At 38.1% G+C, this 25,199-nt stretch overlaps 1 protein-coding gene across 1 annotated transcript in view; it reads right to left on the bottom strand.

Moving 5' to 3' along the window:
* RP1 (RP1 axonemal microtubule associated) overlaps positions 1 to 25,199 on the bottom strand; it is a 195,451-nt gene that overhangs the window by 126,348 nt on the left and 43,904 nt on the right. The window contains exon 3 of the mRNA XM_075214421.1: positions 21,879 to 22,050. Coding sequence (XP_075070522.1) covers positions 21,879 to 22,050 — 172 coding nt within the window. The remainder of the gene's footprint in view (positions 1 to 21,878; positions 22,051 to 25,199) is intronic.

Below are 25,199 nucleotides of genomic sequence, written 5' to 3'. Positions count from 1 at the left end.
TATAGTTGTTATTAGCCAAATCATTGAGAGAATTGCAGCTATGGAGCCACAAGGAGGTCTATAAACAGGCAGAGAGTTCAACGGCAGGCAGAGATCCAACAGCATGTCAAGTAAACGTAGCCAATGTCAGACACATTGAATCCAGAAGCAGGAGATATATAAATCCCTATAAAAGATGGAACAGGAACTAGTCTAGGTAAACCTAACACCAGCAAGGTAATAATGGCAATGAGTGTATTTATGTAGGTCCTGGCCAATCAGCTGTTGGGTAGAAATCATGTGAGCAGGAAGTGTTGACTGATCAGCTGCTGGGTAAAAGTCACGGGAGTAGAGTGTTGGCTGATCAGCTGCTAGGTAGTTAGCAGTAATGAGTCTTGCAAGAGCTGATAAATCAGCTGCAATATGAAATCCCTATTAGCAGCTCAGAAAGCAAGGTGAGTATGGATGCTTAGCAACCTCCAGCACAAAGAGACACAACAATTCTGACATACAGCAGAATGTGGAATGGATTCTGATACAAGAGAGCAGCAAAAACATAACAGCCATTGAAATATGCACCTGTTCAGCTGATTGAATCACAACAATCAGCCTTTGATAAACTGTAGTCTTTGAGGAAGAATACAAAAAATTGAACAGAGAATGCCTAACTTATCCCCTCATATAAAAATAGGGAGGCTGATAAAAACATCACTGCAACCATCACTGAAATTAAAAAACTACGACAAGTAAGAGAGATCCAGTGACACATAAGAACTAGATTCCATAAGATATTAAACTGGAATTTCCAGTTTAATATCTTATGGAATCTATGACCTGATTCATTATGGATCTTAAATGAAGAGGTATCTTATTTCAGTCTCCTGGACAAAACCATGTTACAATGCAAGGGGTGCAAACTAGTTTTCTGTTTTGAACATAAGTTAAATATCACCTTTAAATTTCAGTGTACAAATAAGCTATCAAGTATTTGTGTGCTACATGAACAAACAGTCAGTATTTAACTTATGTGCAAAACAGAAAACTAGTTTGCACCCCTTGCATTGTAACATGGTTTTGTCCAGGAGACTGAAATAAGATACCCCTTCATTTAAGATCCTTAATGAATCAGGCCGATAGTTCTTATGTGTCACTGGATCTATCTTTGCTCCAAATTAATTTAATGTTATACTTATCGTGTTAAGAGGATTTTCTTTAACATAGCCCCTTATTTTTCTTGTGACTCTTGTTTGTGTGTGTGTATATTGAAGGGTTATACATTTTGACACGTTTTTATAAAGGTCAACCTTTCTACATATTTGTTGGATAACTGACTATGCTTTTTGGATACAATCCCAGTGGAAGTACTATATACAAGTTCAGATACAATACACTAAGACAGGGGAAGGGAAGCATTTTAATGGAAATTTAGAAAATCCCAATCAGTGGTCAAGTTTCTCCTGCCAGTATTCCAGAAGATTATAATCAAGAGGAAGTACTATAGGGCAATTCAAGTATGCTACTACCATTTTCTGTATAGACGTTATACATTTCCCGTTGACCTAAAATGTTTCTGCCTGTAGTATTTTAGCAAATACAAAAGTTGATATCACAGTGAACTACCTCTGTATTTGTATAACTAGATACCAATGACATGTTCAGTAAAAATGTATGTATTGCAGCAGGCAGTGTGGTGTAGTGAGGGTGTAAAGTATTTAAACAATAAAAGGGTAAAGATAAATTAGTCGGGCAATGTTGCAGTTCTGTACAGTATGTCTGGGGTACTAATAATCACAGTCTCAGAGAGCATCACAAGGTGTTCCTGGAAGAATGGGTCTCCGAGGGGCAGTAAGCTTGACAAGCATCTACTTAGCATTAGCATTGTTGCTGTTCATATACATATGGCTTTGCTATAGAAAAATGTATCTTTATAGGGGTATTTATGGATATAAAGAAGAAATAAATGCTGTATTTTGAAAAAAAAAGTAGGAAATATAATGCCAGCAAACATAAATTACAGTATTTGAGCAGATATGTTGTCTGTGGTTAGAATGTGGGAAAATCAGCATTGGCTGAACATGATTTTTTTTAATTCATATATTTATGTGTATTTTAGAACCTAGCAAAGATTGTGGAATAATTGGTACTCCAGTAGCTAGAAATAAATATAACTATATGTGTCCTGTCTTCCAGAAAGGGAAAAATGTACTCATAAATGATCTTTTATAGGTATTGCTTTTTACAGAGTTTGAACCTTTATTGTAGTGAATTGTAACATTAATATTTAATATGTGGCATTTTACTAAATATGCTTAATAGTAACACATTTATGCTTTTGTTTTACTCATATCCATCCTGTTCCTGTAAAGATGAGAGTTGAAAACACACAATTATATAAAATTCAATTTACAAGAAAATATACCTATAGCAATTATTGGTGCAGATGAGTTCGCACAAAGCATTTATTTGCACACATAAAGACATCTCGTAATACAAGTATAAAATTAACAGTCTGCACAAGAATAATTACAAACCATAATCAGAAGAAAATATTTCACATTATCTTTCGAAAATGCATTGCAGCATGAAGAGTTTTAGTACAATAAAATCTGAGCCTAGTGAGCAGTGTGATATGACAATATACTTTTATTAGCACACATAAAAGTGTATACAGAGTTTGCTAGTATGTACATGCAAATCCTGTACTTATCTCCCTGCAGACTCAGTATATTTTACTGCATTTTACTAAACCACAGTCTGTATCATATAGAGGATGGATTTTATCCAAAGGTGTAGTTATGGATATGGTCACTTGTTTAAAAAGACACAGCTGCCTAATATCTGTAAGGCAAATATCAACACCGCCTACTGTCTTATAATACGCTGCACCTAATATAGGGATTGAAAAATAATTTATTTTCAACCATATTGTTTCTTAAAACAATAGTAGAAGATAAATCTGGAACATATTTTTATGTTAATGAATATAATAGAAGATAATTCTAGACCATTGATTCTTGCTGTTTCTTGGGTTAAACAATTTATTTACATTAAATAGTTACTCTCATACCTCATGACAGTCTTGGTCTAAATCTGCAGTTACATTTTATTGTACCATAGCTCACTCAGAAACAGGAGAGGTGGCAGGGTTCAGTGCTAATCTTCCTCAAACAATACTAATTCATCCCCACTGGAATCCACCATCATAGAAGTCTGTGTACCGCTACAATCGATTCAAACAAAAGGGATTTTTTATCATTATGTCAGACTGGAAAGAGGGTTGACTGAAATGTTTGCATAAAATTGTAATTAGTGAATTACGAACATATCTCCTTGCTTTTACTTATTGAGGTGCACATTGTTCTTCTACACAGCAGCAACTTTGTGGGCTGAACTAATCAATATTCAGTCATTTTTTACATAGTAACATAGTTGATGAGGTTGAAAAAAGACACCAGTCCATCAAGTTCAACCTATTTTGGATCTCCTGCGATCCTGCACTTATATTTGAAATTAATCCAGAGTAAGCAACCGCTAATCTGTTTCAATTGTGAAAATCCCCCCAGACTCAATATTGCAGTCCTATTTTTACCCTATATCCACTACTATCCTTCATTTTAATTAACGGTCGTATCCCTGGATACACCTTTCCGCTAAAAATTTGTCTAACCCTTTCTTAAACATATCTATTGAATCTGCCATCACAACCTTCCCTGGCAATGAATTCCATATCTTGACTACCCTTACTGTAAAGATCTACCTTGGGCTGGGCCACCTGCTGGTTGTGAAATTTCCTCTCCTCTAACCTTAGGGGATGACCACGTGTCCTGTGTATGGTCCTTGGGGTAAAAAGTTCCTATGAAAGCTCTCTGTATTGACCCCTAATGTATTTGTACATAGTAATCATATCTCCCCTTAGACGCCTCTTTTCTAAAGTAAACATGCCTAAACTGGCTAACCTTTCCTCATAACTTAATGACTCCATACCCTTTATCAATTTTGTCGCCCTTCTCTGAACCCTTTCTAGTTCCAAATTATCTTTTTTATAGAGTGGTGCCCAGAACTGTACTGCATATTCAAGATCAGGTCTTACCAACGATTTATACAGTGGCAAAATTACACTGTCTTCCCTTGCATCTATGTCCCTTTTTATGCATGCCAATACTTTGTTTGCCCTTGCAGCTGCTGCTTGACATTGAGCACTATTGCTAAGTCTACTGTCTACGAGCACTCCCAAATCCTTTTCCATTATAGATTCTCCTAAATTAATTCCATTTAATTTATAGATTGCGTTCTTGTTTTTGATCCCTGAATGCATAACCTTACATTTATCTGTGTTAAACCTCATATTCCATTTGGCCGCCCAATCCTCCAGTTTATTTAAGTCCCTCTGTAGAGAAGCTACATCTTGCTCTGATTTTATTACCTTACAGAGTTTAGTGTCATCTGCAAAAATAGAAACTTTACTCTCTAAACCATAACCAAGGTCATTAATAAATATATTAAAAAGGAGAGGCCCCAGAACGGAACCTTGAGGTACTCCACTTAAGACTTTTGACCAATTAGAAAATGTTCCATTTATCACAACTCTCTGTTCCCTATTCTCTAACCAGTTTTCGATCCAAGTACAAATTTTGCATCCTAGACCCAGTTCCCTTATTTTGTAAACCAACCTCTTGTGTGGCACTGTATCAAAGGCCTTTGCAAAATCTAAGTAGACCACATCTACTGTCCTGCCCTGGTCTAAGTTCCCACTAACTTCCTCGTAGAAACTAATTAGATTGGTTTGACATGACCTATCCCTCACAAATCCATGTTGATTCCCACTAATAATTTTATTGCGTACCAAGTAATCCTAAATAATGTCCCTTAAAATACCTTCCAGTAGTTTCCCCACTATTGATGTCAGGCTTACAGGTCTATAATTCTCTGGTTGTGATCTCGTCCCCTTTTTAAACAATGGCACCACATCTGCTATTCGCCAATCCCTTGGTACTGAGCCTGATGAGATTGAATCTCTGAAAATTAAGAATAGCAGCCTAGCTATTTCCGAGTTTAACTCCATAAGGACCCTTGGGTGTATGCCATCTGGACCTGGAGCTTTATTTATCTTAATATTCTTCAGTCACCTTTGGACTTCTTCCTCTGACAACCAAGTATTAATTAATGGCATGGTTTCATTTCCATTTTTATGTATTACTCCTGCCATTTGTTCCTCTCTGGTAAATACTGAAGAAAAGAAAGTGTTTAATACCTCTGCTTTTTCCTTAGTATCATTTATCAATTCACTCATCTCACTTCTTAGGGGTCCTATATTATCTTTTTTAATCCTTTTGCCATTTATATAGTTAAAAAACGTTTTGGGGTTTGTCTTACTTTCTTTTGCAACGTGCCTTTCATTTTCTAATTTAGCCAATCTAATTTCCTTTTTGCATGTTTTATTACATTCCTTGTACCTACGGAAGGACTCCTCTGACCCTTCAGACTTAAACAATTGAAATGCACGCTTCTTCCTTTGCATTTCTTCCCTTACCTTTTTATTTAGCCACATTGGTTTAGACTTAATTCTTTTACATTTATTTCCCATAGGATTGAACTTATACGTGTATGTTTCCAACAACATTTTAAAGACAGCCCACTTTTCTTCCGTATTTTTTCCTTCAAAGGCTTTGTCCCAGTCTATGCTCTTTATAGACTCCTTTAGCATATTAAAATTTGCCTTTCTAAAGTTTAAAGTCCTAGTTGATCCCTTATACCGTTGTTTCTGGAAACTAATTTCAAATGAGACCATATTATGATCACTGTTTCCTATGTGCTCCTTTACTTGAATATTTGATATTACATCTACATTGTTTGTTATTACTAGGTCCAGTATAGTCCGGTTCCTAGTTGGTTCCTCTACTAATTGGGACATGTAATGGTCTTTTAGCGTGCTCAGAATGCTATTTCCCCTAGCTGCACCGCAGGTCTCAGTACTCCAATCAATGTCCGGATAATTAAAATCCCCCATAATTAAAATTTGACCTAGTTGTGTAGCCTTTTCAATTTGTTGTAGAAGTTTGGCTTCCTCAATCGTACTAATATCTGGCGGTTTATAGCATATCCCTATCAGCAACTTCTCTGAACTTTTTCCTCCGCTGGATATTTCCACCCACAATGCCTCTATATTATCACCAATATTCTTGTATATAACTTCCTGAATACTTGGTTTTAATTCTGGCTTAATATAAAGACATACTCCTCCTCCCCTTTTATTTACCCTATCCCTCCTGAAGAGAGAATAGCCTTCCAAGTTGACTGCCCAGTCAACTTGATTAACTAGGAACTAGTGATAACTCGGTGGCAGGGGCAGGCTGGGCTGAGGGACAGGGGGCTTCTGCCCCCCGGGCCTGTCCCCCAGTGGGCTACCTTTGGCTGGGCCACCTGCAATTTTTTTTTCCTTTAAAATCATTATAATAGGCTGCTGAGTGGAGTCTTGCCCCCACGGGCTAAAATTTCCAGCCTTCCCTTGCTCTGTGGTATGACTCAGTGATGTCATTGGCTCCTAATGATTTGATAGGCTGCACTCTCATTAATATTGGCCCTGCCCACAAAATGTCTGCTCCACTGTACTTTTACCACAGGTGCACTTTGAGACACAGCTCTTTGTTTCTCATACTTCACTCAACGAACACTAGGCAAGCTTTATATTATGTTTCAGGTTTATCTGTAAGTTGTCTCAATCAGCCACCCTGGTTGTAACTAAACAATCTGCGGCTACAAAGTATTCTGAACTTGGTATTCACGGATATCTTGGATCAGGACTGGTTTCAATACATAGACAACAATATTGGCACTCCCTTAATGTAAAAATCAAAAAACGGGACATCCATATTCCAAATTTGCTCATGCCATAAACTCTACTTCATACTTTATTATATCCAAAATAAGGTAAAATATGTATGGGGGAGGAATAATTGAGTCTGAAATATATCTAGTAGAAATAAGGAGACACATTGAACCTTCCAATGAATGCAGGAATCATCTGTGGCATTGATATTTTTTTAGGCTTCAGGCACGTAAATAAATGTATCTTACTGTGTTGGATTTGATCATAGCTCATCATCATCACCAACATTTATTTATATAGCACCAGTAAATTCCATAGCATTTTACAATTGAGAACAAATACAGTAATAAAACAATACTGTGTAATACAGACAGAGGGACAGGGCCGGTGCTAGGATCCCTGGCGCCCTAGGCGCAATTTTGAAATCCGCCCCCCCCTAAAATAAATCCACCACCCACCCCCAAAATATCCGCCCCCCCTCCCCAAAAAAAAAATCCGCCAACCCCCCCCTCCAAAATAACCGCCCCCAGGACTTTCCTTACCTTACACTCCATAACGCTGCTCCTCTCTGCAGGGTCCCGTCCCTCACTGACACTGTCGGGCCCTGATGATGATGTCACGCCCGACAGTCAGTGAGGGGAGGGGGAGTGGAGGAGACGGAGGTGCGCCCGCCCCATCAGCTGTTGTAGGGCGCCGTTGCGGCGATGGTGATCCATAGCTGTGCGGCGGCCGTGGAAGGTATGCCCGCGGTTGCCGCACAGTTTTACAGTATAATGTATACCTGCTTTTTAATCATGTGGTGCCCTTCAGAGCCCGGCGCCCTAGGCAACTGCCTAACGTTGCCTAATGGGAGCGCCGGGCCTGCAGAGGGATATAGACATATAGTGGGGATAAGCGCTCTAATCCAGTAATAACAGACCACCCTGCCACGAGCAGCACGCAGAGAGACTCTCCCAAGACCTCAAAAATTAAATTGTATATCAAGTCTCTTGATAAAGTTCCATATGGGGACGAAATGCGTTGAGGAGTTATTATGAACATCTTGAATATTACTTCAGTGTAAGTACTAATTTACTTTGTATGGCACAATAAAGTTTTTTATACTGATTGATTATTTTGGTCTTCGTTGGATCGTGTATGAGGATTGGAAAGGCACTATCGGTGTTCACAGCTACATCAGTGCAAAACGCCGGAGGATCTATTATGACATCAAGGACACGACCTACATTACCCAGAATTATCTGATTGTGCTCTTTTGGCTGGTTATCGAGACCGCAATTAGCGCTTACCATCGGGCGGTCAGCTTTCCTCCAGGAATACAGTTTTGACCATCAAATCCACTACGGATCATATACAAACTGCAGCCCTTTGGAGGACTGTTATCATCTAATGGAGTAACACTATCATCCAGATTTGAGCCTACAAACGGTACTTTTGTTATGTGTATTTACATTGGTCAGCTATAAGTTTATTTTTAAGTTGGAGAGTTTATTGGTGCAATCAAGATTCAAACAGTGCATGATTCACAAATGTGGAAAACCACATGTCTTCACACGCTAAATGTAATTTGTTTTATTTGAGATTGTAGATGTGGTGTGTTATATGTTCTGTCACTGAGCACTGTAGAATTTAATACAGACAGAGGGCCTGAGTCATTAAGGAGAGCAAAGCAAAAAATTTAGTAAATTTGATCCTGGACAAACTATATTACAATGCCAGGGGTGCAATTTAGGTTATAATTTTGCACATAAAGAAATACTGGCTATTTTGTCATGCAGCACAAAAATACTTCATAGCTTTATTTTTACACTGCAATTTAAAGTTGATCTAGGACATGCTCTACCCCACCTATAAATCTGTCCCCACATTTTAAATTTACCTCCCACTCCAATGCAACATGGTTTTGCCAAGGTGCAAAGTTACTCCCTTTCTATGCTTTGGTCAGGCCCAGAGAGGTTAGAAGGCCCTGCTTGCAAGCTTACAGTCTATGGGCAGAGAGATATCAATTAACCAAAATCTATAACACAAATAAAATGAAAGCTAAAGAATAGACCAGAATTTAGAATTCACAAAAAATTCTACTTTCTATTGTACATTAACTCAGAATGTAATATAGGATATTTCATACAATAAATACGTTGAAAACAATGAATGTTGAATTTTAAAAGTGTAACACTAGTAGAGAGGAGCAAAGTGAAATTTCCTGGCAATGGCATTTCGTAGAGGAACAATCCATTGTAGAGGTGCATATCAACACAATACAATATTTGAGCTCTGGGTTACCTTTTCTATTCTGTGGAATGGCCATTCTGTGCTGTATTTGTAAATTCTGCATTCTGCATTTCACAGAATTATTATATATTAAGGCCAAAAGTCATTGGAGATGTCTCACTTTTGTACAATACATTTTAATCCCAAAGAGCGTACAATCTATTTGAAGACATACAATATAAAAATAAGGTATCCTTTAATTTTTAAATGCTAAAATTGATCATTAAACAGAATCTAATTAATGTCACTCTTTACAGTTTCTGCTATATACAGTCATTCCTGAGAGCGTTTCTGAATACAGTTGGTAGATAACTCCATGTTCGCATTATAAAGGACGTATGTAGGCACATAACCAATGCAAGTGAAATCATGAACTGAGTCATAAACAGATTATTTTTGCATTCATGTAATCTAAGAAGATTTATTTTTATAAAACATGCGTATGCTGTTTGAACCTTCACTCATTGGATTTTAGTAAATAACATGGTGCTAAGCGCAAAAGTTTGCTGCAACCAATCAAATGTTAGCTTTCATTTTCTGAAGTCTGCAAGAAAAATGACAGTTAGTATTTAATTGGTTGACATAAGTTAGGACCATTTGTGCATATAGCTCCATGTTCTTTAATAAGCCCCATTCCTCCTGGAAAAATTTAGTTGCTTTTATTGCATTTTGTGATGCTTAATATAAATGTTTAATTCTAGATCGAAAAAGAATTTGCTGTTTCCATCTTAAGATAAAATAGGAATTTGCAGGGCTGTTCCTAAAGAGAACAGCAGCACAATAATATAAGTAGCACCACCTGCAATACCAAGAGTGGTTACTGTAAAATCAAACGACTTCCAAATATATCAAGCTCTGGCAATATATTGAAATGTATACACAGATAGCACCAATAAGAATACAGAGCACAATATTCAGTACAAATATTTATATACAACTTTAATAGCTTAACGTCAACTTCCCATTCAACACAATGAGATGATAGAATTTTATGAAAATCAAAAACTAATTAATACAGTTTCCTTTCTGAAATATATTACTATATCTGCTATAGACCCATGGGTTAGCACCATTGCTAGACAAATGTGTTTGTGACTGCAGTAATAGACCCCATAGTGGGTTATGGTAAAAAAAAAAATAAAGGGGACAGGAAAAAAGTCAGATATAGTCTAGAGAAGAAGGTTGACATGAAAGTAGGGCAAAAATGGGACTGAGAAGAGGCCAATATTTAATGCTAAGATGTTTTGCAGGATCATAATTGTAGATAAATGTAATGCAATTCTAGTAACAATTTATTTTGTGATGATTTACATATGGTGATGTAGAATATTGTTATTTTCATCATTTCCCATACATGAAAGTTCTTGAAACAATTTGCTTGTTTGAGATTTGTCGTATTGTTTAATTATATTGGTAATTTTTATTGTTTGCATTGGATACAGCTTTGATAAACTTTGCTTGCCTTTTCCCATTTTTATGAAAGTTTCTATACCTTCCAAAGCTGCTTTGTAATCAGAAATGAATGGAATTTTATTGCCACCTTCACTATAATTAATAACAGGAAGTTTCTTGTTGGTATAGTGTATATTGTTATTTTCATCTAAAAATAGACACTTGTTTAACAACGGAATATGTGCTGTATTTGTCGGCACAGAATGTAGAATCAGAAGGTTCTCTATGTCATAGGGTCTGCAATAAGCAAAGCCTCTATCATTTTCATTTATAGGATTCATTATTGCAGTTAAAATTGGACAGTGCTGTCCACAAATAACTTGAAGCTTGTCCAGAGAGTCCTGTTCCTTTAGTTGTCTCTGACTTGTGCTAGTAGGATTGGGATGTTGGTCATCACTAGTATTTTCACCACCCGGTTGTGGCAAGGGATGTACTTTGTTATCAGAGTAATGGAAGTCTACTGTGGCAAATGAGGTTAAGCTTGTACTTATAGCGCCACACTTCTTCATAGAGGAGTCTTGTGTTTTGCTTTTAACTAAGGCATCAGACGATTTGGGTCTGACCTTTGATTTGGTACTGAATGCATCATTAAAGGGTTCTGAGTCGCTCCCATGGGGCATGTTAAAGTAATGGCCTGTATAGTGCTGAGGCTTAACCATATCTTCAAGTTCTGAAGAAGACACTTCAGCTAATGGTTGATTCATTATGCAAGCATGATGGCGATACGGAACATCATCACTAGTATTGTCGAGGAATGTGTCAGCGGAAGTTGTATCTAGATTAGTATACATCCCATTTACTTCAGGGGGTGACCTCCTTACCAAATGATTCTCCTTCAGCCACCACCGCCCTTTATCTATGAGTACTCCACCATTTGTACCTGTGTCTGTTTCCATATGACCATCTTCATTTAATAAATGTTTCTTTTTTTTTTTATTTTGGGAAGACCCTGGTTTTTGGGAAACTAAGCTATCATGGTCAACAAAAGACTCCAGTAGTGGCAATGATGCACTTTTTAAGTTACTTAAGCTATCTTTTGCTATTTCATTCTTATTACTAGGAATAGATATGGATCTTGATATGTTTTCTTTGGACACACTTTGGTGACCTTCACTGCTGAAACTCAAATATTCATTATTTTTATCCTTTGGGGATTTTTTAGGTTGTGTGTGGATTACGTTAATAGGTGATACAGATGATGGAGATTTAAGTATTTTGACTTTAGATTCTGCTTTACCATAAAGTCTTTCAATAGTTCGTTTAACATAACCTGTTTTAATCACCTTCTTGTGTACCTGTTCCTCTCCGCTCTCTGTCATAATTTCACTAGATGATCTCAGGTTATCGCTCTCTTCACTGTCTTGTCTGTAGTCCGACCAGTCAGAAGAAATGGGACTTTGCAAACACTTCTGATGTTCAGAGCCATGAGAAGAATATTTCCTTTGTTCCATTTCTTGCACCATCATTTTTACTTTGGATACCTTTTTTGGGGAAACAGTGCTTGTTTCCATCTTGTGATTATTTCCAAAGCTAAAATGTGTCATACATCTCTGTGATAAATCCACAGAACAGGGTTCAAAATGATCTCTGTCAGTTGATATTGATTCCTCTACTTTCATCAGCAAATCAGTAGCTGCATTGTTGGGGGACTTGCAAGATTTTAACAGATTGCATTGCTCTAGATTCTGAACAGATTCCTGTTGACAGTGTTCACCGGTAAAGTCTCTGTATGGTTCAGTTGGAAAAAACATTAAGTCAGCACTATCATCAGCCAAAACATTTTGCCTATCATTTTTCATTAAATCTGTCTTTTCTACTATGCATTGTGTATCAGTTTTATCTTCAACATCCATGTGATTCAGTTGGTTACTCTCTATACTCTTAGTTAGGACTCTTGGAATGTCATACACATTTATAAACTCATTTACACATGGGAGGTTTTTCATAACTGAATCAAACCTTACTGTTGACTCTTGCAAATTTAGTACAGCTGCCTTCAAGTCATCTGCTTTTTCAATAATGGCAATTTTTTTCAGTGACTGAAGTAAGGTAAATATTGCCGGACTACTGTTAGGGCTGAGGGACAAGTCTTCTGTTGTGTGGCACATACCCTGTTTTAAATGTAACACTATCAACCAGGCAAGCAAAAGTTGAGATGATGAAGAACCTACTTTAGATGGAGAATTTGGGAGACTGAATGACTTTTCCAATTGTCCACATTTACATTGTTTTATATTTCGAGGGGACAGTTTGAATTGTTCCTCCAACACATCTCCCATGCAATCACATTTTATGTAACCTGCTACTTCAGTTTTAATTGACTCATTTTCCACCTGAACAGCAGCATCAGTGCTTGCCTTTTTTGGAGGCACATTTACGAGTTGGTGGCTTGCCATCCAGTTGATTAACTCCTCTGTTTTATTGCTTTCATAAAAGGCATTGCATCCAAAATCATTAAACTGCTGGCTAAATAATTCTGCTAAGTGTTTGCTTTTTTCCATAACAACTGGAACAGTGTTGTCATTGAATGATTCAACGTGTTGGATAAGCACCTCTTTTTCTGCCCTTGGTTCCGTGCGAATTGGTTCCACTTTATTTTCTTGATCCCCATTATGAGTCTGGCTACCATTTGCATTCTCACACACTTCCCCTTTAACCAACTCACTTGTTTGTACATGTGGCTGAGTGCCCGAGTCTTTGCTGGAAAGGGAAAAGGAATGTGTAACATCATCCTCTAACCTTGTAGAAGAGAACATTTGAAGTACAGGTAAAGCTGCATTAGGGAATATGTTCTTCAGCCAGGTTTGAACATAGCTTTCAAGTGCATTTGGAAGAGTTGGAGAATTACTAAGTTGTTCTGAATCCAATCTGTTTGAACCATTTGATGTTTTAGTTTCAGCTGCTCTGTTATTCTTTGTTTTTTTCTTTGGAAATTTTTGCTTCTTTGCTGTTTTCTGTGATCTTCTATATATTTCTGCCGTCTTTTTGGGCACCAGTTCATCTGGTCCGTAGTTACATTCAGTAAGGGGACACTGTGCTTGGTCATTAGTGTAATGTATAGAACCATTTGAGACAATAGTATCACCAACATCTGCTATTCCTTTGCTGGAAGTTATGTCAACCTCTGTACTGTCTTTCTTTTCTTCACTTTCCTCGCAATTTTGTTTAAGGGAAGAAATGGGTTTGCCATTTGTTTTAACTGATCTTGGCTTCACCTTTGCCATTTGCTTACTGCCCTTTAATTTCCTTATTGTACCTAATTCAGATTGATTTGTAGCAGAGGAAATCTGAGGAGGAAATATTTCTTCAAACATAATATATTTTGTTTCAGGGTTCATACCCCCACAAGATATTCCACAAACTATTTGTGGAGATTCCAGATTGTTTTTATCCCCATTTGGAATATTTGTATGTGTTTGCTTTAAAGAATCACCCACAATCTTCTTCCTCTTTTTCTGCTTCTTTGTAGAGGATGTAGAATGATTATCGTTGCTGTTGCAAGTGTCATTTTCTGATCCTTTTAATACTTTGTCCATAGAAGTGGTAGATGAATAGTCTATTGTACTATGAGCTTCACTTGTTGACTTTGTAGAGGGCACTGGTGCCATTTGTGTTACAGCATTTCCTTGTGACACTGTATCCAAACAATGTTTATGACCAAGTTCAAATTCACTTATTGCGTGTGTTGTTTCTTCATGGAATGTGGATGGCTCAGAGAATGTAATGGAAGCACTCATAGATCTCTTGATTTCTTTACATTTAAATTGATCCTGATGGTACATGTGCTTACCTGCAGAGTGGGGTCTATCTCCTTTAGAAGCTCCCGTGAAACACATATAATCGCTTCTGTCGGCTTTCCTCACCCCTTTTTCGCATATCATATTTCTCTGTAACAGTTCCATGCGAGTGGTCCCTAGTAGATGAAAGCTCTCCTCTCCTAACTTGGACAAGCTCTCTTCATCATTGCGATCTGTTTCACCTTGTTTTGGGTTAGAGCTATCAGATTTGGACTCAACATTGTCAGCAGTTATCCCCATCTGTTTATTACAATGATCCACAATATCATTTACAGATTGGATAGATTCATACTGCATTTCATTGAAGGAGAACATCTGTTTCATGTTTTCCTGCAGTTTCCCCTCTGATGACCTCCTCATGGACAACCTTCTTTCTTGGCCTTTTCTAATCCCCGGCGTGGGAGGTCTGTAGAAGTGAGTCTTATCTTTTCTTTTAGGGGATCTTGTATATTTGTCAGTATTAACGTCATTATCTTGTATTTGGTTTTGGGCTCTTTCAACATGAGTTTCATATATATTTTCTATTGAGTCTTTACTATCATCAAGGGTTTTATTATCAATGTTACTTGTTATTTTAGGAGAATCTCTGATACTTACTGCTTGAACTTCAGGATTTACAGAAGAATGAAATATCTTCTTTTTGCAATAGGACAGATTAGCTCGACTGACTGTGGTGGACCAATTAATGGTTTCCTCTTCTCTTATCTTAAAACGAACTTTCATTTCTACAGTCATAGTGCCATCACAATTAAGATGGACTGATTTTTCAATGTTGTCCCCTGAAGAAATAACGGGCAATTCTTCCCCAGAATTTGGCCACTGTTCTGTTAGAAGTGTTTCATTGTCAGATATGTGGGTCAAATCTACAAGGTTTCTGTCTTTATTACATACATTTGATGATGAATGGAAGTGCTCCTGATCATTGGGAATTAGGACAGGTTCATCAGTTTTCACTTGTGAATTTCAGAATGAATTCATGACAGGAGCAGATGAGCAATAGAAGGGAAGAGTTTACGTTATCCAGTGAGAAGACAGCACATTGAAGCAAAAGAAAAGGAAAGAGATAATATGGAAGGTTAGTAAAAGTGAATTAAAAAAGTCAGGCAAACAAACCATGATTTACATACAAATCTAGTAGAAACAGAGTATTGTAGGAAATTGTAGGAAACCATATGATTTACATAACAATATATATATATATATATATATATATATATATATATATATATATATGCTACAAACTATAATAGTGTGATTAGGGATAATGGACATAAAGAAGCTCAGGAAGGAATAACATGAATAGAATTTCACTATATTAGGGATTTGCTTATCTGTAGAGCTTCTAGAAGTGTAGGATAAACAAAAAATATAGGTAAATCAAATAACCTATATAGTGTGTGTATTGATATATAAATGTCTACATGTCTGTCTGGGTATCTTTCCTCCTGCGTGTGTTACAGGTGATAACAGAGAAAACAGTTGGAATGAAAGAGAATTGCAGACAATTATATAGTCAGATTAAGATATATGTAAAAAAAAACTACTGAAAGAACAAATTGAAAAAAGGTAATAGGAAAGGTTAAGGATTTTCTTCTTTATTTAAAGCATATGTCACCTTTCACCCATTAGCCTTAAACATTTACCTCTGTGCAGAAAATAACGCCACCTGTCACCACTGCCACGTTAACAATGAAAAGGAATAGTTAGTTCTTGCTGCCATTAGAAAGGACATCTTAATTGTAGGATTCAGGTTGTCTGGTCTTCCTACATACCTTTTTGTTGCTGTACTCTGCGGTAACATGCCCCTTATATCACTGAACTCTAAACCCTAACGCATCAAATTAGTTTTGCTGAAACTTAGAACCCTATGATGTTAGGTGAATAAAGTGACAGGGGTTGTGCTCACAACCCAGAACACGTTGGTCTACATTAATGCTCTGTAAGATATAGATTTCGATATATTGGACTTGATAAGATAAAATGGACTGTACTTGTTTGAAACTAGACCTACCCTTTACAGATCTTTTCCTTTTTTTTCATCAGGTGACAGCTGCTGATAGTTAATGCAGTAATGGTCCTGAACTACTAGGCCTTTGGCATTGATTCTCTTTATCCCGACTAATGTGAAAGTTGAGGGAAGGAGGATAAACCAGGCCAGCACAAGAGGATTTTGTGTGAAATAAAGTCCCTTCTCTCTTTTAACTTGAGGACAGATATTTAAAATATTGGCGGTATAGATTGTGATGCTCTAGTATGAGGTGAAGTATAGTAGGTAGAAATTTCCAAAATAAACTATTTGACTAAATTTCTTTGCATTGATTAGATGTACGAATACATTCACAATATATGATAAACAAGATCCAAGGAACTGTCCTTTCAGATTCAGAATATTTTTCCTTCAATCAAATCTATAAGGATTTGCAAATACTGGAGGTCAATTATGAGGTGCACCCAGCACACATCAATGAGCTCTCTATAACATTAATAATGGGAGTGAAGGCACATGGGGACATTCAATATTAAATGTGGCAGTTTTCTGTGCGTGAAGCTTTTAATAGATTCCTCAGAGGTCACCTAGATATGTTGATGCTAGAATGATTAACATTGATGCTGTACAGGTGCTGGAGGCAAAACTTGTTCTTATAAGTCAGTGCAAGGATCCAGGTGACTGAGTCTCTCAGATAAATGTCCAGCAATCCAGTAACCTGAACCTGCTCTGTACTAATTACTCCTGCTAGCTGCCTGCCATTCTTGCCGTGCATTCTTTGATGATGTCTGCAGTTTGTGTGCACTTGGAAATCTTGCTACTAACACTGCCTTGCCAATGTTTTACCTTTGTGTACTACCTAAGGCTGAAGTCTATATTTACTGAGAAATTACTGGTCTCTGTTCCTGAATTGTATAAGTCCCGCTCCACCTGCTGCTATCTAGCACTGAACCATTGCTATGCTATATTCCTGCATTGGATATTTCTGGCCTCACCTGCTGCTATCCAGCACTATTGCTGTGCCCCATTCTATATATTTTTATTTCTTGGAAAGTTGGAAAGGTTATTATCTGTGCATTGTGATTCAAATATCATCATCAACATTTATTTATATAACACCAGCAAATCCCATAGTGCTCTACAATTGGGGACAAACACAGTAATAAAACAAAACTGGGTAATACAGACAGACTGAGGGGTAAGAGGGTCCTGCTTGCAAGCTTAAGATCTATAGTTGCAGTTCTGTTCTGTATTATGAAAGGAATATTGGAGATGACCTGCTGTTCAAAAAAAAAACTTTTCTTATTTTAAACTTGTGTAGTCTTGGTATTGTGCTATTTGGTGCTGAAGGTAGAGGTTATCAGGTGTAAAGCTGGGTACACACTACAGAATTTTCCACCAACTTTTTATGCTGATCGATTTTACATGCGATCGATGGTCCTATCGCTCGGTCCATGGACTGCATACACACTAGCCTTGTTTTAGACGATAAAGGGAAGAGCGGCCGTCCCGTTAGCGACTTTTTACAGCCATGTTGTCGTGAGCAATGATTTTAATTTCGTATACACTGAAGCATCATTTGCGGGGCATGTAACGATATACCAAAGACAGTAGCATAAAGGGGCAGAACTTTCACTATTGTTAACACCCAAATCAACATAAAAAGAGAAGGCAACACTGTCTCTTCATTCTTTCCTATAAAATAGAAGTTTATTACCATACATTAAATTTAGAAAAAACATTTAACTGGTAGTGCAATGTGCAATGCAATAATTATTCCCTAATAATAAAATCCCTTCGTATGTAATGGAATGCTCCATTCTCTGTGGGCATCATCCCTGATTGATCCACAGTAGAAACGAACGCCCATGTCTTTGTGTATAAAATGACAGGAGCCTGTCTGGCGCCCAGGCGCGTGAGAAGATGAGAGCGAGAAGAAGGTGTCAGTGGGGGTTGTGGGTGAGGAGAAGGTGTCAGTGGGGGTTGCAGCTATGGAGACGGAGACTGAGTCAGAGATGGTGCTGGAAGGGCCAAAAAATGTTGAAAAACTTAAGGTGGGGGATGGAGATGCTCAAGAAGAGCAAAGAGCAAATCCAATGAGCCCAAGAGAGGTGGAGATGATGGTAAAAGTACTGGACCAGTACGACTACGACATTTAAAAAGGTCAGTAGCACATGTAGTGTACCTGTTTGAAGGACTTTATTTCATTCTAGTTTCACACGAAGCAATGCAAAGGCCTAATTTGTATCATAGATTTTTTTTTGTCAGAACGAAGAATTAACGGTGAGAAGGCCTGTTTAGATGCCACTGATACCACTAATGTAACCCACCTGTTATCAAACAAGAAAAAATTGATGTTGAATCCCAAGGTATGAAAGAAGTTTAATCTGGGTATTTTACAAATATTAGTTAATAAAGGTTAATATGACTTTTTAAGTTTAATAGTTTATAAAGGTATAAGTTTATAAAGGGTAAATATGAATAGATTCCCAACATAGATGCAAAGGATAACAACACACGTGCTTTATACAAGTGTAATGGTCTGCAACCAGATAGGTGCAATATACATCTAAACAAAACACAATGGATACCGCACCACGTGGTACTGGTACAGACATCACAAATTTACATACACACCCCCCAGGTTGAGGAAGTATCGGAGGATTGTCGTGGATCGGTCGGAAGTTTATACACACTACACAACGGAAAGGAGATTGGAACGAAAATATTGAGCAGTACGGCCAACCAAATGAGGCAACAATCGTCCATTTTTACAGACTTTCGACCATCGTGTCACTACACACACTGACCCGACTTTCGAACGAGCGGTGGTATGTCGGCTGGATGAGCCGATTATTGGACAAAAACCCTGTAGTGTGTACCCAGCTTAATACTGCATAAGTTCAAAATAGTCCCTGACACTTGGAGAGTTTATCTAGCACTTATCTTGCCTGCTTATTCTCTGTCTTCAGGGGGTCATGCGTGTATTTTCCCCTGTCTATATCTGGCACCAAAAGCTGCATCATCCAGTAGTGGGATCTATGCAGAGGAAAAAGTTAAAATCTGATGGAATCCAGTTTGTACCACGGCACAGTGGGCCGTGTATATACAGTTCTGTCATTGCATTAGCATGCTGCATACATCCAATTCACTGAAGATGGAGCATAGACAGGAAAGGTTAATTCTGGATATATTCTGCTAGAGAATAAACAATTACACATAAAACAGATTATATTTGCAAAACAGAATCTTTGGGCCTATTTCACACAATTGCTCTCTAAAACAGGCCAAGTAAAGTATTACTTTAAGTATTTTGCAGAATGTGACAACAACAGGTTGTTTCAACAAAGTGAAAAAAAAAAGCAGGAGTCTTAGTGCTCTGTTGTGTTCTGTTGTAATGAAATGACGAGGCAGAGGGGTGTGACCTCAGACATGTTAAAAAGACACTTGTACTTAATATTCAACTTTTCTTGCAGTTTACTTGTGGTAATTCAGATAAAAACCACCAGTCCCACAGTTTCCAATTCCCTAGATCCGTCAACCCCATTATGTTCTCTACTAATTTTAGCTACAGATGTAATATCTTGTAAGAAATGCAGGTCATCTAATTTATATATTTGCTACTGAATTTGCTTTGACTACCTCATGGGGTCATGAATTCCACAGCTTAACCACACACACAGTATATAATTCCTTAACATTCTAATGGTGAAATCAGCTTCCTTTCATTTACGATTGATGACCCCTTGGCCTCTGTATGGTCCTTTGAAAATTCAATCTCGTTCATATCTTTGTAGTGAACTTGGATATACATGTTTATTAAGCCACATTTTTGGTGGCTTTTCTCAATGTGAACAGATTAAGTTTTTTGTAATCTTTATTTATAATGTAAATTTTCTTTATTACTAAGGTTGCCCAACTCTGAACCCTCTCAAATTCTGGTATATGCTTCCCACAGTGAGGTGCCCAAAACTGTATCCCATATTCAAGATGTGGTCTGTTTAGTGTCTAATACCATGTAATACTATGTTTACATTACATACATTTATTCCATATATATAAAGTAGGTAATGCTCTGGCTACTTACATAGCTACATAGTTGATGAGGTTGAAAAAAGACACCAGTCCATCAAGTTCAACCTATTTTGGATCTCCTGCGATCCTGCACTTATATTTGAAATTGATCCAGAGGAAGCAACCGCCAATCTGTTTCAATTGTGAAAATCCCCCCAGACTCAATATTGCAATCCAATTTTTACCCTATATCCACTACTATCCTACATTTTAATTAACGGTTGTATCCCTGGATAAACCTTTCCGCTAAAAATTTGTCTAACCCTTTCTTAAACATATCTATTGAATCTGCCACGACAACCTTCCCTAGCAATGAATTCCATATCTTGACTGCCCTTACTCTAAAGAACCCCTTCCTTTGCTGTTTGTGAAATTTTCTCTCCTCTAACCTTAGGTGGTGACCACGTGTCCTGTGGATAGTCCTTGGGGTAAAAAGTTCCCATGAAAGTTCTCTGTATTGACCCCTAATGTATTTGTACAGAGTAATCATATCTCCCCTTAGACGCCTCTTTTCTAAAGTAAACATGCCTAAACTGGCTAACCTTTCCTCATAACTTAATGACTCCATACCCTTTATCAATTTTGTCGCCCTTCTCTGAACCCTTTCTAGTTCCAAATTATCTACTGATGGAGGCATGTAGAAAAAAATCTGTTAGTGCAAAAAATACCAAAAGGAAAATGAAGAGTAAATTAGTCTATATCTGTCAATATGACTTTGGCTCGATTAACTGCATCAGATTACGCAAAATAGATAACGTCATACCATGCACAATCCAGTTGACGTTATATCTTTACCTAACTGTTTTTTTGTTTTGTAAGTTTGCTTGCACTGATATATGCTGTTTGTTTGTTATGCACATGTGTTATATTGTTTTTGGTACAATTGGTGAAAACTGCTTAAAAATTCATATTATGACTCCTTATTGCCAAATACTTGGAGGGTGAAGTGTGCTGTGTTGTAAATACATTTGGACTAGATGTTTGCTGTGTATTCTAATAAAAAAAAAATCAAAACCAAAAATTGTGCAGAACAGAAATTTAAAAGATGTGAATAGTTTTTGTGGGTGAATGTGGGACCCATGGTTTGAGCACTGCTTTGGGTCCATAGTAGGTTTAATCCTAAAATGAAGGAATGGGTGCACATCAGTGGCGGTACTACCATTGGTGCGGTGCATCGGGGCCCATGGAGTTAATAGGGCCCGCTGCATGGCAGAGGCAGAGGGTTGGAACTAGTGAACTGTGGGCCGTAGTTCCCTCCTCCCCGTTTCCCTGCACCGGGTTCCTCAGCTCGTTAGTTCGTCCTCTGGTGCACATTTAGTGATGGAAATATTAACCCGCTTATATGGCATCTTTCCAAATCAAAGTCCTGCAGCAAAGCTTTCTTAAAAAGAACATGTGATATGTCTAAATTAGGTATGTCAATTATCTGAAATTGATCTTGACAAATGGTTACAAAGGTTATTTACAGAGGAGTTAGGCTGATTCTACTCACGGCTTTTCATTTCTGGTTTTGTTCTTGATTTAGGAAAGACGCGCTGGAAGATCCCAGGTAATTTAGCAGGTAGAAAATCCATCTCAGATTCATAATTTCCAGGCTTGAAAGGTTCTCTGCCAGCTGCCACTATAGTTCCAGAGCTCAGCAGGAGAGCATGAGTGCTAAGAATCTGTGAAGCAACAAAAACATTCAATAACATGGACTATTAAAGCATCTGATAAATTGTGATGGAAATTAATTAACAAAACATCTCACAACACACACTCCAAAGGAGACTCCACTTCAAAGAGTGCACTGGTGTTTTTTTTTTATAAAGGAGGACCAACATCCCGGGAAGTGTGATTCAACAGATACAACAAAGTTATGGTTGCAGAGTTGTAGGACTAACTTTCTTTAATCAAGAGTAACAGGTTGTTCTATAGAGTATAGCAAGGTGCTTAGTGTCTGGCGATAAGATAATTTTAGTCTTTCGCATATTTGGAGGCAGACAGATAAAACATATATGCTAAGCCCTATATGCCTGACATATGATTGTCTGATATCTGGGGGTAAATGTATTAATGTCCGGATTCTTCAACTCTGGCATGTTCAGCGTCTTCGACGATTAAATTTAAAGCAGCGCCGCTTTAAATTTAATCGCCGAAGACGCTGAACATGCCGGAGTTGAAGAATCCGGACATTAATACATTTACCCCCTGATATCCAATCATATGCCAACCACTTTGTCCAGTAAGTCCCTCTAGGTTAAGTTTTTCAGTGATTCTCTGAGGATCCATATTTGCAAATATTGATACGTTTTTTTAGTGTAAGGTGTAGTGCAACTCATTCAAACGATGTATTATTGAAAAATTAAAATGTTGCTGACATGTTGCTAAAATGTTAATGACAAAACTGCATAGATCAATTGATATATCGATGTAACATAGCTTGTGACTACATGTGGACTGTGATCTCAACAGTAAAAACTGGAAAACATTGATATATCATATCATGTACATAGCACACACACACATTTGTTGATATTTGAGTTTGGTGCAAGCATGTAAATTAACTTATAGGGGTTAATAAATGACACTCAAGCAATACAAAATATGTTTGTGGTGGTTTGTGACTGCTTTAGTGCAGAAAACACTTGTTTGTACTCCTACCTGCCTCTGAAATGTGAGATGGCGATGTCATGTTAAGGTTGGGTCCATGTCACAATGGGAGTGACCACTTCGGGGTGCATGCCACCTGTTACTGAAGCCCTTCACTTCTGAACACCCCAGAGACACCTGCAAGCCATGAAGAACGGGCACATGCTTCCCACCAGGGGTGGGCTGGGCTAGGGGGAAGGGGGGCATCCGGCCACCTGGGCCGCTCAGTCTAACCGCTTTTTTGGCCGGCAGAGCCCCCCTCCTGTTCATGCAATATTACAAGAATATTACATATCACATGACACGCGATGCGGGCGCGTCAATTGATGAGCCCCCTGGGCTGAAATTTGCCAGCCTGCGCCTGCTTCCCACGTGCCGACCCATTGGATTCCTCTCAAATTGGGACTATCTCATCAAGATTTGAACAGTTGGGTGGTATGTATTAACACCAGACCTGTTAATACCCTCTCTGCAACCTCTCACACAGGAAGGGAAGAACTCTGACCTTGGCCAGTCATTGTTTTTTTTGTTCACTTAAATATAAGGCTCACATCTTACCTACTATGAGTCCTGATTCTAGCTGGACAATTTCAATTTGCATTTATCAAAATGCCCTTGGTCTGCTTAAAAAGGTACTGTATTTGTCATCACCTGAAATAGGCTTGATTAATGGGTGAATCATGGTATGACTGGGACAGACCAATGGCATGACTTGATTTGTGCCAATTTTCCAATTGGAAATATTGAGAGATATGGTGGAGACATTTCTAGTACCAAGCAGTCGACATTACAGTGCCCATTTATCTATATAATTGCAGAGTCATATGAACACTATGCTGATGTAGATATTATGGAAGATGATCATAAAGGGCCTGATTCATATTCGCAAACAAGTTTTTAAAGTGAGCACGAAACTTCAGTGCGTCCGTATTCACATACAGATGTGTGTCAAGATACATTTTGATTAGAATCTGGCTATAAGTACGTTCGTCCAAAACAGTACTTGTCATATGTTAAGAGACAGAACAAACTGCAGGATATGCACGTGCATATGTGCAATATCAAGTCCCACTAAAATGCATACAAAAAGAAAATTTTATCAAGTAAACTTCCAACTCATAAAACTATAATCATTAATAAAAATATGTGTTTTAAAAAAAATATTCCCCCATTAAAATAAATAAATTAGCATGTTCTTAATGCATACTATTCATACAATCTGTTTCTATAGCTTTTCTTCTTTGCATACACATGTTCTGTGCTATCTAGTGGCATGTAGTGTAAGTGCAGTTTTTAAAACAAAAACTATGCCATACCTGTCATCACTTTCACCTGCCCTGTAGCTGCTGCAAATGATGTGGCTAAAAAATCTGCACATACAAGAAGCCCAGACCTTGAACGGGCTACATCTTTATTGGCACGCCCTCGGCACACCCTTACTGTACATTGCCTATGTTCATCCGCCCTTTCCCTCCCCTGTTCCATCCTTAAAATCATAGGTAGTCGTAAGTGTAATTTGTTTTCGAACATGAATTGCATGCAATTGCAGTCATCGGAGCAATTTCCGTTTCAGCACATGCGTAGAGCAATTTCACACAAGATGTGGCATGCAAAAGACTTATGAATCAGGCCCAAAGTCTTTCAAATATATCTTAAATCAGGGTCTCACTGGCCCACTGGGGAGCCGGGGTATCCCCCGTTAGGCCCCCAACCCTGATGGCTCCCCTGTTCATTGGGGGGGCTGGTACGTTATAAAAAAGTAAAAATACATAAAATAAAAAAAAAATACTAACGTGATCGCGGCGCCGGCGCCCCTCCTCTCTGCTCCGTATGTTGGGCATGACATCATCACGCCCAACGTTAAGTGAGGAGCGACTCAGAGAGGAGTCAGCAAAAAGACAGAAAACAAGAAGAGTAGAAAAGTGAAGAAAGAAGCCGATAGAAAAGGTAAGTGAAGGAGTGGAATTAAGGGGGAGCAAAGGCAGCATGGCAGGGAGTAAAGGGGGAGCAGAGGCAGCATGGCAGAGTGTGAAAGGGGAGAGGGTGGCAGAGTGTGAAGAGGAGCCAAAGCAGCATGACAGAGTGTGAAGGGGGCTAAAGCAGCATGGCAGAGTGTGAAGGGGGGCAAAGGCAGCATGGCAGAGTGTGAAGGGGGGCCAAAGCAGCATGGCAGAGTGTGAAG

Source organism: Mixophyes fleayi, chromosome 5 (genome assembly GCF_038048845.1).
Source record: "Mixophyes fleayi isolate aMixFle1 chromosome 5, aMixFle1.hap1, whole genome shotgun sequence".
NCBI classification, from domain to species: Eukaryota; Metazoa; Chordata; class Amphibia; order Anura; family Limnodynastidae; genus Mixophyes; species Mixophyes fleayi.
Note: the sequence above shows the minus strand (reverse complement) of the source record. Positions and strands in the feature narration are given on the sequence as shown.